At 36.9% G+C, this 14,681-nt stretch overlaps 2 protein-coding genes across 2 annotated transcripts; one reads left to right on the top strand and one right to left on the bottom strand.

The window, feature by feature from the left end:
* Window positions 1-206: 206 nt before the first annotated feature.
* MONOS_4521 (putative RNA-binding protein 14) lies at window positions 207-4,859 on the bottom strand. Its single transcript, XM_067874601.1, has 4 exons — window positions 4,631-4,859; window positions 4,190-4,568; window positions 1,110-4,072; window positions 207-1,031 (listed from the first exon to the last, which is right to left on the bottom strand). Exons 1-3 carry the CDS (start codon window positions 4,839-4,841, stop codon window positions 1,174-1,176), a joined length of 3,489 nt encoding a protein of 1,162 aa, XP_067719118.1. The 5' UTR covers window positions 4,842-4,859; the 3' UTR covers window positions 207-1,031; window positions 1,110-1,173.
* A 921-nt stretch (window positions 4,860-5,780) lies between these two features.
* On the top strand, window positions 5,781-9,651 carry MONOS_4520 (pyruvate-ferrodoxin oxidoreductase (PFO)). The gene is made up of 2 exons (XM_067874600.1): window positions 5,781-5,835; window positions 5,955-9,651. Exons 1-2 carry the CDS (start codon window positions 5,805-5,807, stop codon window positions 9,464-9,466), a joined length of 3,543 nt encoding a protein of 1,180 aa, XP_067719117.1. The 5' UTR covers window positions 5,781-5,804; the 3' UTR covers window positions 9,467-9,651.
* Window positions 9,652-14,681: the final 5,030 nt, after the last annotated feature.

Here is a 14,681-nt window from a genome sequence, read left to right as displayed (position 1 = left end):
TTAAATATGTTAATAAAAAAATTTTTTTGTATCACAATATTTCTGTAAAAACGTTTCTGAACTTATTTTGATTAAAAAAGAATTAATACATCAATAAGCAAAAAAAATTATTATTTAACATTAAGCATAACTGATGTGATTTACAAATTAAACTAAAAGCGTTTCATTCATAACTTTGAATTGCGGTGAAAACAACTTTCCTTTCTTTTTTTTTTTTTATATTCTTTTATTAAAAGAATATGTTTTTTTCTGATTTTTGAAGTTTCAATTCAAGAATATTAAAAACTACTATTTTGGGGAATTACAGAGAAGAATACTTTAATAAACTGAAATTAAGTTTAAAAGAAGTTCCATCCTTTGAAAATCCGTTAGAATAGAAGAGACAGAGAGATTCAATGGAATACAGGACTTCCAAAAGAGAATAAGAGAGTATTTTGTAATGCTGTGTTGCGATGCGAAGAGAAAAGGAATAAGAATGTTGGGTGAAGAGATGACTGAATAAAATAAGTTTGGATTGCAACAAACTTAATAAATACAAGGGGGTGAAAAATCAATTTCAAAGGATCAAATAAAGATGGAGAGCATCATTCAATAATGTGATTCAAAAAAAAGAAGAATAATCTAAAAGATGCCAGGAATTTGCGCTCCCAATGCAGAAATTAGGAAAAAGCCAAAAAAATAAAATTTGGCTTCATTACACTAAGCATAGCAAACAGACTTTGACAACAAATCACATTCAAGAAATAAATACGCATTTGTCATCAGTTCTGTTGCTTTTCCAGTTGAGTCGCATGACAACATAAAATTCTAAAGACGCAAATAAAAAAAAGGTGCTTCGGAGTTCCGAAGATTTCGCGTCAGCACAATTGCAATTCTCGTCATCTCTAAAACGTCACTTCTTCTTTCAGCATATCACCAAAGAAAAGCTTTCTCTCACTTCTTTCCTTTTCCTTTTCTTTGCCTCTTTTCATCTTTCAAATCTTTCCCTTCTTCAAATTCTTCTTCTGTCTTCATCTCTTATTCGGCAGCTGCTAAGAAAAGATAAATAAAAATAAAAATAAAATTGTTGTTCAACGCAAATCTCAAAAGCAAGATAGATGCAATCAGACAATATAGACACAGAACAAGCAGCGAACACAGCAAAAGAGGCAAAGAACACACAAATAGTGATTGCTATCTTCTGGAGCGATAAGAATCGCCAGAGCGATTTCTATAAGAAGAGGAGGAAGAGGAAGAGGAAGAGGAAGAGGAGGAAGAAGAATATGCTGGGACATAAGGCTCAGAAGGAACAGGATAAGCAGATGGGGAATAATAGGATGATGAAGACGATGACGAAGAAGATGACTGAGGGGAATAAGCAGAGCGGTGGGAAGAAGGAGAGTTGCGCCTGTCATCTCTTCTATCGTCTCTTCTGTCATCTCTTCTGTCGTCTCGTCTGTCTCTGCCCATCTCTCTCTCAGTGTATCCTCCACTAGGAACAGCAGATCTGTAGGAGCTGCCGTAGTAATAGGAGGATGGGTCAGACGACGAAACGCCAGAGGGAGTGCCCAACGAAGAAGACGACGAAGACGACGAAGACGGAGGAGAAAGGGAAGGCGAAGGAGAAAGGGAAGATGCAGAAACCTGACTGCGTACCAAAGAAGCTGCTGCAGCTGGGTTTGAAGCAGCCGAAGAGGCAGCTGGGCTTCCTGAAGAGAGCAGCTGGGCAGTCAGCTTTTCGAGGATGGACTGTCTGATTTGTGGGGTGTTCTGAGCAGACGGCTGGGCAGAAGGGGCTTTGGATTGCAGAGCAGCAGAATTAGCAATATTCTGACTCTGCGCTTTGGAAAGGAACTCGGTAAGTGCAAGGGAGACTGGGGTCTGTTGGGGCAAGGAAGAGGGGGAAGTGGAAGAGGAAGGAGGAGAAGGGGAGGAAGGGGAAGAATGGGAGGAGGTGGACGATGGGGATGAGGAGGAGCTGTGACGATAACGCTGGTCAGAATCGAGGGGTATGTTTTGTGGGGCAGAAGAGTAAGGAGTGAGGGAATAGCGAGGATCTTTGTTTGTGTGTGAGGAAGAGGAAATGTCGTTGGGAAGGGCGTACTGATAGTCAGCACGAGCAGAGGAAGAAACAGAATATGATCTGTTGGATGGATCATTCGAGTAAGAAGAGAGAGACGCAGAAGAAGCAGAAGGGGAAGAAGGAGAGGAAGCAGAAGAGGACGATGGAGTTGAACGCTGCATCATTTGCTGTTGTGCCATCTGGTCAGAATAATATCCTCTGGAATCAAGTTGTTGCTGTTGTTGCTGTTGCTGTTGTTGTTGTGAATGAGGTGGCAATGAACTAATGTGGCTGGACATCTGAGGCAGCGATTGACGAGAAGTGGAAGGGAAAGAGGAAGAGGAGGAGGAAGAAGAAGAAGTACCTTGGCGGTTAGAGCTGCTCTGCTCTTTCATCATGGCAGCCATTAATTCCTCGGGAGTGAGTCTGTAGGCAGAATATGCAGCAGCAGAGGAGGAAGAGGAGGAGGAAGAAGAAGGAGTGATAGAAGCAGCAGACGAAGATGGAGGGGGCAGAGGAACAGAGGCAGCAATATCTGCGGCAGATGGAGTGCCAGAAGCAGAACGATATTGCGAAGACATCAAAGAGATGTCAGATTGCCTTTGTGAAAGAAGAGCATTCATTGCAGCTGGATTCTGCTGTATCTGCTGGGACATTCGCTGGGCGTCAGAAAGAGAGAGGGGGACAGGAAATGAAGAGGAAGGAGAGGAAGTTTGGGTATTCACAGAAGATACAGGAAGAGAAGATGCTGAAGAAGGCACATTTGAGGAGTAAGGAAGAGAAGAGGGATAAGAATAAGAGAGTGCAGGAAGAGATGTGTTGCCTGCAGAAGAGATGTCTTCTGAGACAGGAATACCAGGAACACCAGAAGGGACACCTGAGTTGATGATGACTGAGGACGAAGGTAGACGCATCGAATGGGACTGAGCCTGTGCTTGTGCTTGTGCCTGGGAGTGTGCCTGTGCCTGTGCCTGCTGCTGGAGGAGATACTGCTGCTGGAAGATCTGCTTCTGCTCTTCGCTCATCATCGACATCGCCATCATCATCATCATCGCATCCTGCTGGCTGTTGATAGCGCCTCCGATGATGCCTTTCTCCTGCTCCATTGCGATCTTCCCTCTCTTCTCCAGCGCATCCTGCCCATGTGCCCTTGAGCGCGTCCGCCCTCTCACGTGCACGTGGGAACGAGACTGCGTCCGGCTGCGTGAGCGGGAGGCTGAAGTTGAAGAGGAATAAGAGCGAGAGTCAGAAGATGAAGACGATCTGGAGTGGCGGTGATTGCAGCGGGAATACGAGCGAGAGTGATTGCGAGTGCGAGAACGGGAGGAGGAGTAGCTGGAGGAGGAGTGGGTGCTGGAGCGGGAGCGGGAACGTGAGTGAGATCGTGAGTGGGAACGAGAATGAGATCGGGAACGGGAACGAGAGCGGGAATAGGAGCGGGAAGCGGAATGCGGGTGTAGGTGGGTGTGGGGGTTGTGTGTGTTGCCGTGGGTGTGTGCAGAGTGGGTGTGCTTCGGCTTCTGCTTGTCGAGTGGAGCCAGCTGTTTGAGCTGGAGCTGTTGCAGCTGGATCAGTTGCTGGTACTGCTGCTCTTTGGCTACTGGCAGGCCCAGCTGGGGATGGATGCGGGTGGCAGAAGAGGTGCGAGCGTGGCTGCGGGAATGGCCATGCGTGTGGTAGTGGGAAGAAGAGGAGGAGGAAGAGGAAGACGATGAGGAGGATGAGGAGGAGATATGGGAATGAGTACCATCTGAACGAGAATGCGACGAGGAATGTGGTATGTACTGGGAGTGGGAAGACAAGTACATTGAATGAGAGCTTCCTGAATTGGATGACGATGACGATGATGATGAAGCTGAGGGATACGGCAGTGAGGAATTGCCATAACGCTGTTGAGCGCTACGAGAAGTCTTTGAGGCAGAAAGGCGACCTCCGTCAGGCTCGGGTAAAAGATATTCCCTGTGTTGTGAATTGCCTGAATCGTTGCGACTAGCCATTTTTTCTTGTCGTTCTTTCATGGCTTTTCTGTGCCTTTGTTAATTTTTTTGAGAAAATAAATGTTCAAATAAAGCAAAAATATCCAATCGTAAATAAGTAAATTTTTAATATCTCTGTTTATTTTTTAATTTTTTTAATGTTAAAGCATACTCATAACTTTCTGTATGGGCATATTTGACTACTAGTTTTGATCCTGCAAATAGAGTTTCATCCATTGATGATCTTGCCTCCATTGCTTGTTCAAGCTCTTTGTATTCAACATGGCAATAAGATGTCGTCCAATCGAACCGTATAACATTTCCAAATTCTTCTGCTCTCTTTTTCAGTTCAGAAGAAAGAGCTTTTTCCCCTGGAAATCCTGTTATAAATAGTGTTGTATGAGCTCTTCTTTCATTTGGTTTGCAAATTCCTTTCACTTTCTCAACTTTAATTGCGGGACGTCCTTCTGCAATAACGCGTCCATTTAAATTGCGTATGGCCTCGTTTATTTGCCCTTCCATCTGAATAAAACAATATGTGTGTTTCATGCCTGAAGAACAAAATGCAGTATTGAAGAAATAAAAGTCTACGCAACAGAAAGAAATCTCACACTAATTTTAAGAGTTGTTGCATATGGCTTGAATAAAGCAGAAATATCACTGCTTGTGACGTTTTCTGGAATATGTCCAACAAATAAGCGAACCGTATGTTCTGTAATGTTATCGTTCTTTTTCGCTTCATCCATATTCTCCTTGTTTGGTTCGCCTTGAGGATCTTCCATATGGAATGCTGCAATAGCTTCTTCATGCGTAATTTCGTCCATTCAATAATGATTTTATATAAGGGTTATGATCAAATTAAAATTGATTGATTTTTTAAAAAATTCATGGATAAAAAAGTTGAAAATCATCTTGTTGCAATTCATAATGTATCAAAAAATTTTGAATACAGCAACTGCGAATTTAACAATATTTCAAATATAAAAAAAAATATCATGATATGAAATTGTCAAGAATCAATTCAATTGATTGGTTAATTCATTTATTCATATATATATATATACATATATTCATAAATTTTCATCTTTTCCTGTTTATTAACATTCAAGGAACACAGAAAATAATTTGACAACAAAAGACATCAATAAAAAACGGGGAAATATCTTTTGAAATTTTGAAGGTTGCACGTTCATAAGATTGAAGATAAAGTGTTGTGAATATTTTTATATTTTGAAGAAATAGTTTCTGAGCTTTTTTTAAATTTTGATAATGATATTTTTGAAACTTCTTTTATTATTATCAAATTTGTTGATTTTTTAAAAACTTTTTTAAAAAATAAAAATTGAAGAGTCAAAGAGAAATGACTTTATTATAAATTATCAGTTATTTCATATTGTGTATTTTTGATAAAATCTCAAAGAAGACATCATGAAATAACTTTGAATTAGAAATTAGGTTGTGAACATTTCATCAGAAGCAAGATAAAACGATATGTGATATTAGACAAACAAAAAGTTTTACAGTTAAATGATAAGCATCTTTTCAACAACAATCAAATATAAAATCTATTTATAACATTGGAAAAATGAATAAAACAATTTACGAAATGTTTTGAAGCTGTATTTGAGCAAATACATTTTCATTGGTATAAAAGGAAAAATACACTTTTTCTTTGAAAACAGCAGGAATAAGTTCCCATATTAATTAAAAAATCCCCACTATTTGTGAGTAAATGTGTCACAATAGGAAAAAAAAGATCGTTGGCATTTTGCTTTTTGGATTGAGTAATGACTGACAAAGAAATTGATTGTGTTGATGGTTTGTGATAAATAGTGCTTTTTGTGATGTTCTAATTGTGCAATTATGATCATTAATTTTATTTCTTATTTGCTTAATCATTGGATTGTTCATATTTGTTGTACCAAAATAATTATTAGGATGTACCGCCGCAGCTCATGTTGCATATGCAATGAGCGATAACGCTGTTATCTATCCAATTACTCCTTCAACTCCAATGGGAGCATTGGTTGACCAATGGTCTGCTGAGCAACGCAAAAATATTTTCGATCAGATCATGAGCGTCACCGAGATGCAATCAGAAGCTGGTGCATCTGGTGCAGTTCACGGTTCATTGGCTGCAGGAGCATTGACAACAACTTTCACTGCTTCTCAAGGTCTCTTGTTGATGATTCCAAACATGTACAAGATTGCAGGAGAAAAATTGCCAGCTGTGTTTCATGTTGCAGCTCGTGCTGTTTCAGGACAGGCACTTTCCATCTTCGGAGATCACAGCGATGTGATGGCTTGCAGACAAACTGGATTTTCTTTGTTGAATGCAGCTACTGTTCAGGAATGCATGGATATGGCTCTTGTTTCTCATTTGGCTGCAATTGAATCAGGAATGCCGTTCCTGCATTTCTTCGATGGTTTCAGAACATCTCACGAAATCCAAAAGATCAAGATGATTCCATATAACACAATCAAGTCTCTTGTTAACTTCGAAAAAGTTCAGAAATTCCGTGATGGTTCATTGAATCCTGAACATCCTCAAATGAGAGGAACATCAGAGGGACCAGATATTTTCTTCCAACTTGTTGAATCTTCAAACTCCATTTTCCAGAAGATTCCAGGAATCGTTCAAGAGACAATGAACAAAGTTGCTGCTGCAATCGGTCGTCAATATCACTTGTTTGATTATGTTGGACATCCAGAAGCAACTCATGTTGTTGTTGTTATGGGAGCTGGAGCTTCAACAATGGAAGAAGTTGCAAATCACATTAATAGCGAAGGAGGAAAAGTTGGTGTGATCAAGGTCAGATTGTACAGACCATGGGATGCTGAAGCATTCATGGCTGCTCTTCCAAAAACAGCAACTCACATTTGCGTTCTTGACAGAACAAAAGAACCAGGTTCATTTGGAGAGCCATTGTATCTCGATGTTGCCACAACTCTTCAATCAAAAGGTGAACAACGTATTGTTATTGGAGGACGTTATGGTCTTGGATCAAAAGACTTTACAGGTGCATTGGGCAAAGCTGTGTTTGACAATCTTGCATCTGCTAACAGAAAGAATCATTTCACTGTTGGAATTAACGATGATGTTACACACACAAATATTCCAGTTCATGAAGTGATTGATTCTGTACCAAAGGGAACTGTTCAATGCTTGCTCTGGGGTCTTGGATCTGATGGAACAGTTGGAGCAAACAAAGAGGCAATCAAGCTTATCGGATCAAACACTGAAATGTTCTGCCAAGGATACTTTGAATATGATGCAAAGAAATCAGGAGGTCTCACTCGCTCTCATTTGAGATTCGGACCAAAACCAATTGATGCTTCATATCTTGTTGATTGCGCTGATTACATCGCTTGCCACAATCCAGGATATGTCGGGCATTATCATCTCTTGAAAGCTGCTCGTCCTGGTGGGACTTTTGCACTTAACTGCCCATGGTCTACAATTGAAGAATTGGAACAAAGATTGAGCGGAGATGTGAAACGTGATCTTGCAATTAAGAAATTGAAGTTCTATGTTATTGATGCAGTTAAAATTGCTCAAGAATCTGGTTTGGGTCGCTTCATCAACATGATCATGCAGGTTGCATTCTTCAAACTGTCGAACGTTATTCCAATTGATCATGCATTGGACTTACTGAAGAAATCTGTTAAGAAGATGTACGCTCGTAAGGGAGATGAAGTCGTTAACAAGAACATCCGCGGTATCGATAATGCTCTTGAGGGATTGAAAGAAATCACCGTACCAGAATCATGGGCAAATGTTGAAATGCCTCCAGCATTCCGCATTGAAGGAGCTCCAGAATTCGTTAATGAAATCATGCTTCCATGCGGTCATTATCAGGGAGATGCTTTGCCAGTTTCAACTCTGACCCGTCTTGCTGATGGTGGTATCATGCCAACTTGCACCTCAAGATATGAAAAGAGAGGATTTTCAGCCAATGTTGCATGCTGGCATCCAGACAAATGCGTTCAGTGCAATCTTTGCTCAACATATTGCCCTCACGCTGTTATTCGTCCATATCTTTTGACTGACGAAGAGCTCGCAAAAGCACCAAATGAACATTATAAGTCAAAACAAGCAACTGGAAAAGAATTTGAAGCATTCAAATTCACAATGGCCATTTCTCCATTGGATTGCACAGGATGCGGTGTTTGCGCTTCAGTTTGCCCAGTCAAGACAATTTCAATGGAACCACTTGATACTCAACGTGAACAAGCAGTCAACTGGGAATACACCATGAAATTGCCCGTTCGTGATGATATTCTTGACTCAACAGTTGAGAAGCCAAATATCAAGGGATCCCAATTCAAACAACCATATTTGGAATTTTCAGGCGCATGCGGAGGATGCGGAGAAACTCCATATATTAAATTGGTTACACAATTGTTCGGAGATAGAATGATAATTGCAAACGCAACTGGTTGCTCATCAATTTGGGGAGGTTCAGCTCCATGGTGCCCATATGCAGTTAACACAAAAGGACACGGACCAGCATGGGCCAACTCTTTGTTCGAAGATGGTGCTGAATTTGGTTATGGTATGTTGCTTGCTACAAAACAGAGAAGAGCAAGAATTATTGACTTGGCAAATGCTGTTGTTTCTGAGGCTTCTGTTCCACAGCCAGTTAAGGAAGCTGCCCAAGAATGGATCACTTCAGCAGATGATGCTGAGAAATCAAGATCATCTGGTGATGCTCTCAAGAAGGCACTTGAACCATGCAAAGATGATTCAGCTCTTCTGAAACAATTGTGGGACGGACGTGATTTGTTCACAAAGAAGAGCCAATGGATATTCGGAGGTGATGGATGGGCTTATGATATTGGATTTGGAGGACTTGATCATGTTCTTGCTTGCGACGATAACATCAATGTTGTTGTTTTGGATACTGAAGTTTATTCAAATACTGGTGGACAACGTTCAAAATCTACTCCAAGAGGTGCATCAGCTCAATTTGCAACGTCAGGAAAGAAGACACCAAAGAAGAACTTGGGTATGCTCTTCATGACATACGGATACATTTATGTGGCACAAGTTGCAATTGGAGCCAATCCTTTGCAGACATTGAGAGCAATCCATGAAGCTGAAGCTTATCCAGGACCTTCAATCATTATTGCATATGCACCTTGCTTGAATCATGGAATCAAGGGAGGCTTGACCAACATGGTTCAACAACAAAAGAATGCTGTTGATACTGGATACTGGCATTTGTGGAGATACAATCCATTGAAGGCAAAAGATGGACAAAATCCATTCACACTGGATTCAAAACCACCATCAGGCGAGTTGCCCAAGTTTTTGTATGAAGAGGTTCGTTTCGATTCACTTGCAAGAATGTACAGAGATGAAGCCCAACGCCTTCATGCATTGTTGGCAGAAGATAAGAAGAAGGACTTTGAGAAATACAAGAAGTGGGCCGAACAAGGATTTTAAATAATTAAACATTCGAAGAGTCTTTAGAGCTTTTGTACAATATTGCTATTTAAAGAATACATTTTTTTCTAGTTTTTTATTCTGTTTCCACTCATTTAACGCTATTTTTAAATATTTAACTCGTAAATAAATAATGCTTTGTTCTTTTATTTTTTGAAACAAAAATTAGTTAAAATATTGAAAAATGAATTTATTTTGAGTTTACATAAAAAAAATACTCAAACAATTATTTCTACAAAAATTAATTCCACATTTGTGAGACCAGTGATGAAAGGTATGTTGACAAAATTATCTGTGATAAAATTTATAAATACAAAAATTATGTGATTGATTAACCCTGAAAAAAATATTTTGCACGAATCACCTTTTAAACAAAAATGAAATTGAACAACAAATTTCCATATTTTCATTTCAATAATCTCATGTTTGTGAATTGGTGCATATGACATCTATTCATTTGAAAATGATTAATTTCTGTGTGGCAATCATTTTGAAATAAAGTTTTTCTTCATTTAAACAGACTTTTGTTCAGTTTATCTTTTTGAAAAGAGTGATTCAATTCAATAATCGGATGAGTGATTCAAATTTGTGTCATATTTTTTCCAATGAAGATATTTATCCAAATAAACGATAAATAAAATATTAACTGTTGGATGTTTATTCATTGTTTTTGATGAAAAAATAATAGCACTTGAAAAGAAAAATTTTTTTTTGCGTTCTGAGTTTTGTTCATTATACAGTTTGTGCAAAAAATGCCGGGCAAGATCGACTTTTCAATATCTACAAGAGGAATAATTCTGTCAATTTTCCACAAAATGAAACTCGTTAATACAAACTCATTTGACATACAAATCTTTCAAAACAGCTTCATTTGTGCTCGGAAAAAATATTTAGAAATTAACCCTGGGTGACGTACTGACCATTGACGTGGACCTTTCGATTCCTGACTGACGTGAAAAATATTTTTCACGTCAGTCAATAATCTTTGTGAAATTGAATTTTGATTATGAAATGAAAAACATTAATAATAAAGGATTCTTTTTTCACTGAGCTTGTTTAATCATATTATTAATTTTTATTTTTTTTCTCAAATCAAAAATACCATAATGTGATTTTCACTGACGAAATGGTCAAGATCGGAATTTTGAAACTTATTTGATGTCAATGACGTCACGTCTGGTCACTCTAAATGTTGGGGTTAGAGGAAGATCAGGAACAAGAAAAAATACCGAAGGAATTGCTCGGATGTTTAAGAAATGCTTTTGTTGTATGTTCCATTTCCATTTTAATTCTTTAATAAAACAAATTGTTTTTTTATTAAAGAAAGATATGTTCGAAAAAACATGAAAGAAGTTGAATGATACAGGCTGTCAATTTGTGAAATTACAAAAACACTGCGAAACAAAATACGGACCAGGTTTTTAAACTTTTTTTAAACATTAATATTTTTTTTAATTGGGTGATTCTTTTTGAAATCATAACTATTTTCAGTGTGCTGTTTTTTAAAAGGTTGCTTGTCACAATGTGAAGATTTTTCATTTAAGTGCTTAATACATCAGAACTGTTTCAAAAACAAATGAATAAGCTGAATTGAAAACGATGGACTTATGAGAATGCATATTCTCTTTTCTATGTTCATTTGTTAATAATCAATGGAGTTTTTTCGAACAGAAAATTCTGAATGGAAAAATATGGGTGATAATTTTTGAAATCATAACTTTTTTCGTGGTGTTCACAATTATAAGAGTTTTATGAATTCGAAAATAACACTTTTGTTGAAATGTTAAGTTCATTTTATTGAATCAAAAAGAACACTTTGATGTGAAAGAAAGACAGAAATTATTTTCGTTGAAGCCATTTCTTATTTGTGTTCATCGTCATTATTTCAAAACAAAAAATTGAAACCGAAATTTTTCTTCAAGAAAATATGATTTCAAAAATAATCACCCATATGACATCAAAAATAATCACCCAATTTTTTTTTGTTGTTTTTTTTAATGGAAAGTGTATGATCATCCTCGAAAAAAATGAATCACTTTCTCGAATTTCGTTTGAAGTCATCGGAGAATCATTATGGATTTCTTTCATACTTGTTGATGAAAACGGTGTGCCATAAAAAAGATTGTCATAGGAACTATCTATGTCCAAATGCAAAGGATGGATTTGCTTGTGGAATATCAGGGAGAAAAAGTTACTCGTTGGTGGTGAACCACAACTGTGAATTTCAAAAATACAGAAATATTACACGATAACAAAAGATTCCAGATCAGAAATCATCTTTCAATGATACTGGATTTTTCCCTATAATTGATGGACCTTTTAATGCACAAGAATTTCAAAAACAGTTTGTATCTTTGATATGTCGATGCAATTCATCATTTTTATCTTCGTCTTCGAAAGAAATGAATACATTTATTTCTTCATTAGTTAGAACTGGACAAAGAAACCCATCACTATCATCGGAATCAATATTCCCATATTTGACACGCAAGAAAATCGCACACATGGTTCTTACGGAAAAATCCAGAGTTGTGAAGGAAAAAGAATCGATAATACGGAACAGTGGGGTGTGTGTAATGCTTAATGGAGCTTCAGTCACCATTAGAAAGATCATTGTGATGACGGTTTCTAAATTATCCGTAGATTGCAGACCACGATTTTGGGGACTATTTCAACCTTGTGGAACTGTCAACGAGTTCAATATCTTTATTAATAAAATGATAAATGAATTCCGCAAATTTAACGCAATTATCAGAAGTTTTTGTTCAGATGGCTTTTCTTCTCAAATTCGAGCTATCGAGAATTTCACAAGCCAGGAAAGCAATGCAGATTCAATTGAAAAAAAGCATCGAAGTTTTATTCCTTTTCATATTTATTATTGTCATCATTTGATTAATTTGGTAATCACAAATTTATTCACAAAAGTTCCATTTCTTTTTTATCTCAAAACAAGAATGCTAAATTTTACTCAAAAAACCCATACTCAGCCAATACAAAACATTCTCAAGAAACACGCCCCAACATTTATCACAACAAGATGGAATTCATTGTTCGAAATAGCTTCGTTCATCAGGAAAAAAATAAAATAATTCGAAAGGAACATTTAATAGACACGGATAGCCTTGTGGATATCATCAAAGCAGAAGTGTTCTTAATCCTTTTTCATTTGCTTCATATGAATTTTGAAAATATCAGCACCAAGTTGAGTCAAGTTTTCACAATTTTGTTAAGAACTTTTGAGTTTTTTTCTATATTTTGAAGCTCGTTCAGTTTGAAAAAGAAAAATGGAGAAACTCAATCGTGAACTCGCTTATATTGATGTGTAGTTATTTTTTTGTTGGAACGCATGGTGTATTCATTGCGCTTTCATATGCTGCAACACCAATTGGCATTCAATTAGTTCGAAAACAACTCTTTCCTCTCAGAAACTTTTCAACACCATCTTTCTTTGAAAAAGAAGCTGAAATCTCTTGTCTATCCTCTTCAACAAATACTTCAGTCTTCAGACACATGACTTCATCATTATTTAATCCTTAGCCTAATCCAGTTGACTTTAATGCAAAAGAGTTTTTAAAATTATTTATTTTAATTTCTTTAACTTAAGTTTTTGATATTTGTTGTGAATTTTTGGAAACCCAGGATGAATTATTGACCCCAATCCCAGGCTGTGTTTTTAATTAAATCCAAAATTCAATCAGGTTAGATATTATTTTTTGTGTTTATTTTTTGAATTGAGTGCTAATTCATATTTATATGTTTGTTGAAGAAAAAAATAAATTGAATGACATTCTTTTGTTGATACAGCAACTGGAAGAAACTGATCAAGAAACATATGGAAAGAGAAATGAAAGGAAACTAGTCATTGGAGAAGAAGATGAAGTAAGCTACGAATGTAGATTATTATAAGCGGAAGATAATTCAGTTAACAATATGAACGATTTTTTATTGAACAACAAATCCCAAGTCAAAATCAAATCCAGGAAGATAAAGAAATATCCACAACGTCGGAATTTTCTTCAAATTCAAGCAATTCAAATTCTTCGACACCAACACGTGTGGATCTGAATTTAAATTCTTCAGCGAGTGTTTGTTCACAGGAAACAATGAATGAATCACAAAGAGAACTGATGGATATTGATGGAGTCCTTGAAGATAATCAGAAGGATGAAACAACATGTTTGGAAGATGACATTCACGGTTCCTATCGTTGTTCTTTTGAAGGACATCAGTCAGAATTAAAAGGATAAGGTGATTTTGATATTGAAGAATTGTTTTCGACTGGCAAATTACCTATTATTGCAGAATTCAATGAAGAAAAAGAAACACAAAGCATGAAACAGATAGAAAACACGTTGTTTGTTGATTGGTTTCCTAGGCTTGACTCATATTTTTCGAAATATGCAAAAAAAGTTTTAGGAGACATGGAAAAGGAATGCTCAGAAGGTTGCAAGCTGTTGTTTGAAAGGCAGATGAGATCAAAGCCGGATGATATACAAAAAAATAACCCCAATATTTATCACCAAGTGTTGGCATTATATGGAAATATTCAAACAGTTTATTCTGGATTGTGTTTTTCGTTAATTGTTTCCCCCTGCAGTGAAGCCAGCTGTGAATGAATTATTTCCAGAACAAAATACGTTATCGGAGATCTAAGTTATTCTTTTAACATGCAAACACTTGAAGCAATCCTTGACATTAGAATAATTTTTGTTTTTGAATCATTTCCTCCACATTCAAATTCGATTTTTTTATCGAACAAAGCTTTTTATTTATCATCCATTCCATTGAACTTTTGTAATGTTTTTTTGAAACATGAAAATTATAAATAAGTTTGTATTAACCACAGAAAACGAAAGAATGACGAACTGAACCAAAAATCAAAATGGAATGAAAAGAAAAACGTTTGATTTTGATGTTGTTGGTTGAAGATGAATTTTCAAGTTGGAAACGACTCCGATCAAGGGGAAAAATGTGCAATTGTGATACTTCCGGAGAATAAACATAAAGAAAAAATGAGAAAGAGAATGCATGTTTGAAATTCTTTTGCATTTTGCTTTGTTCTCGGAATCCATAAGTTTGATTTTTTCTTTGCAGTTCATAAGAAATGAGGTTATGTGATTTTTCTTTTGAAACTGTTGCATTTCGAAAAATAGTTCCGATGATGATCATTTCTTCATATTTTCCAAGTGCGTTCAAGAAAGAATTCCCCAATGAA

Source organism: Monocercomonoides exilis (assembly GCF_001643675.1).
Source record: "Monocercomonoides exilis strain PA203 chromosome Unknown scaffold66-335014, whole genome shotgun sequence".
NCBI lineage: Eukaryota > Preaxostyla > Oxymonadida > Polymastigidae > Monocercomonoides > Monocercomonoides exilis.
This window is presented reverse-complemented; position numbering and strand designations above follow the sequence as displayed.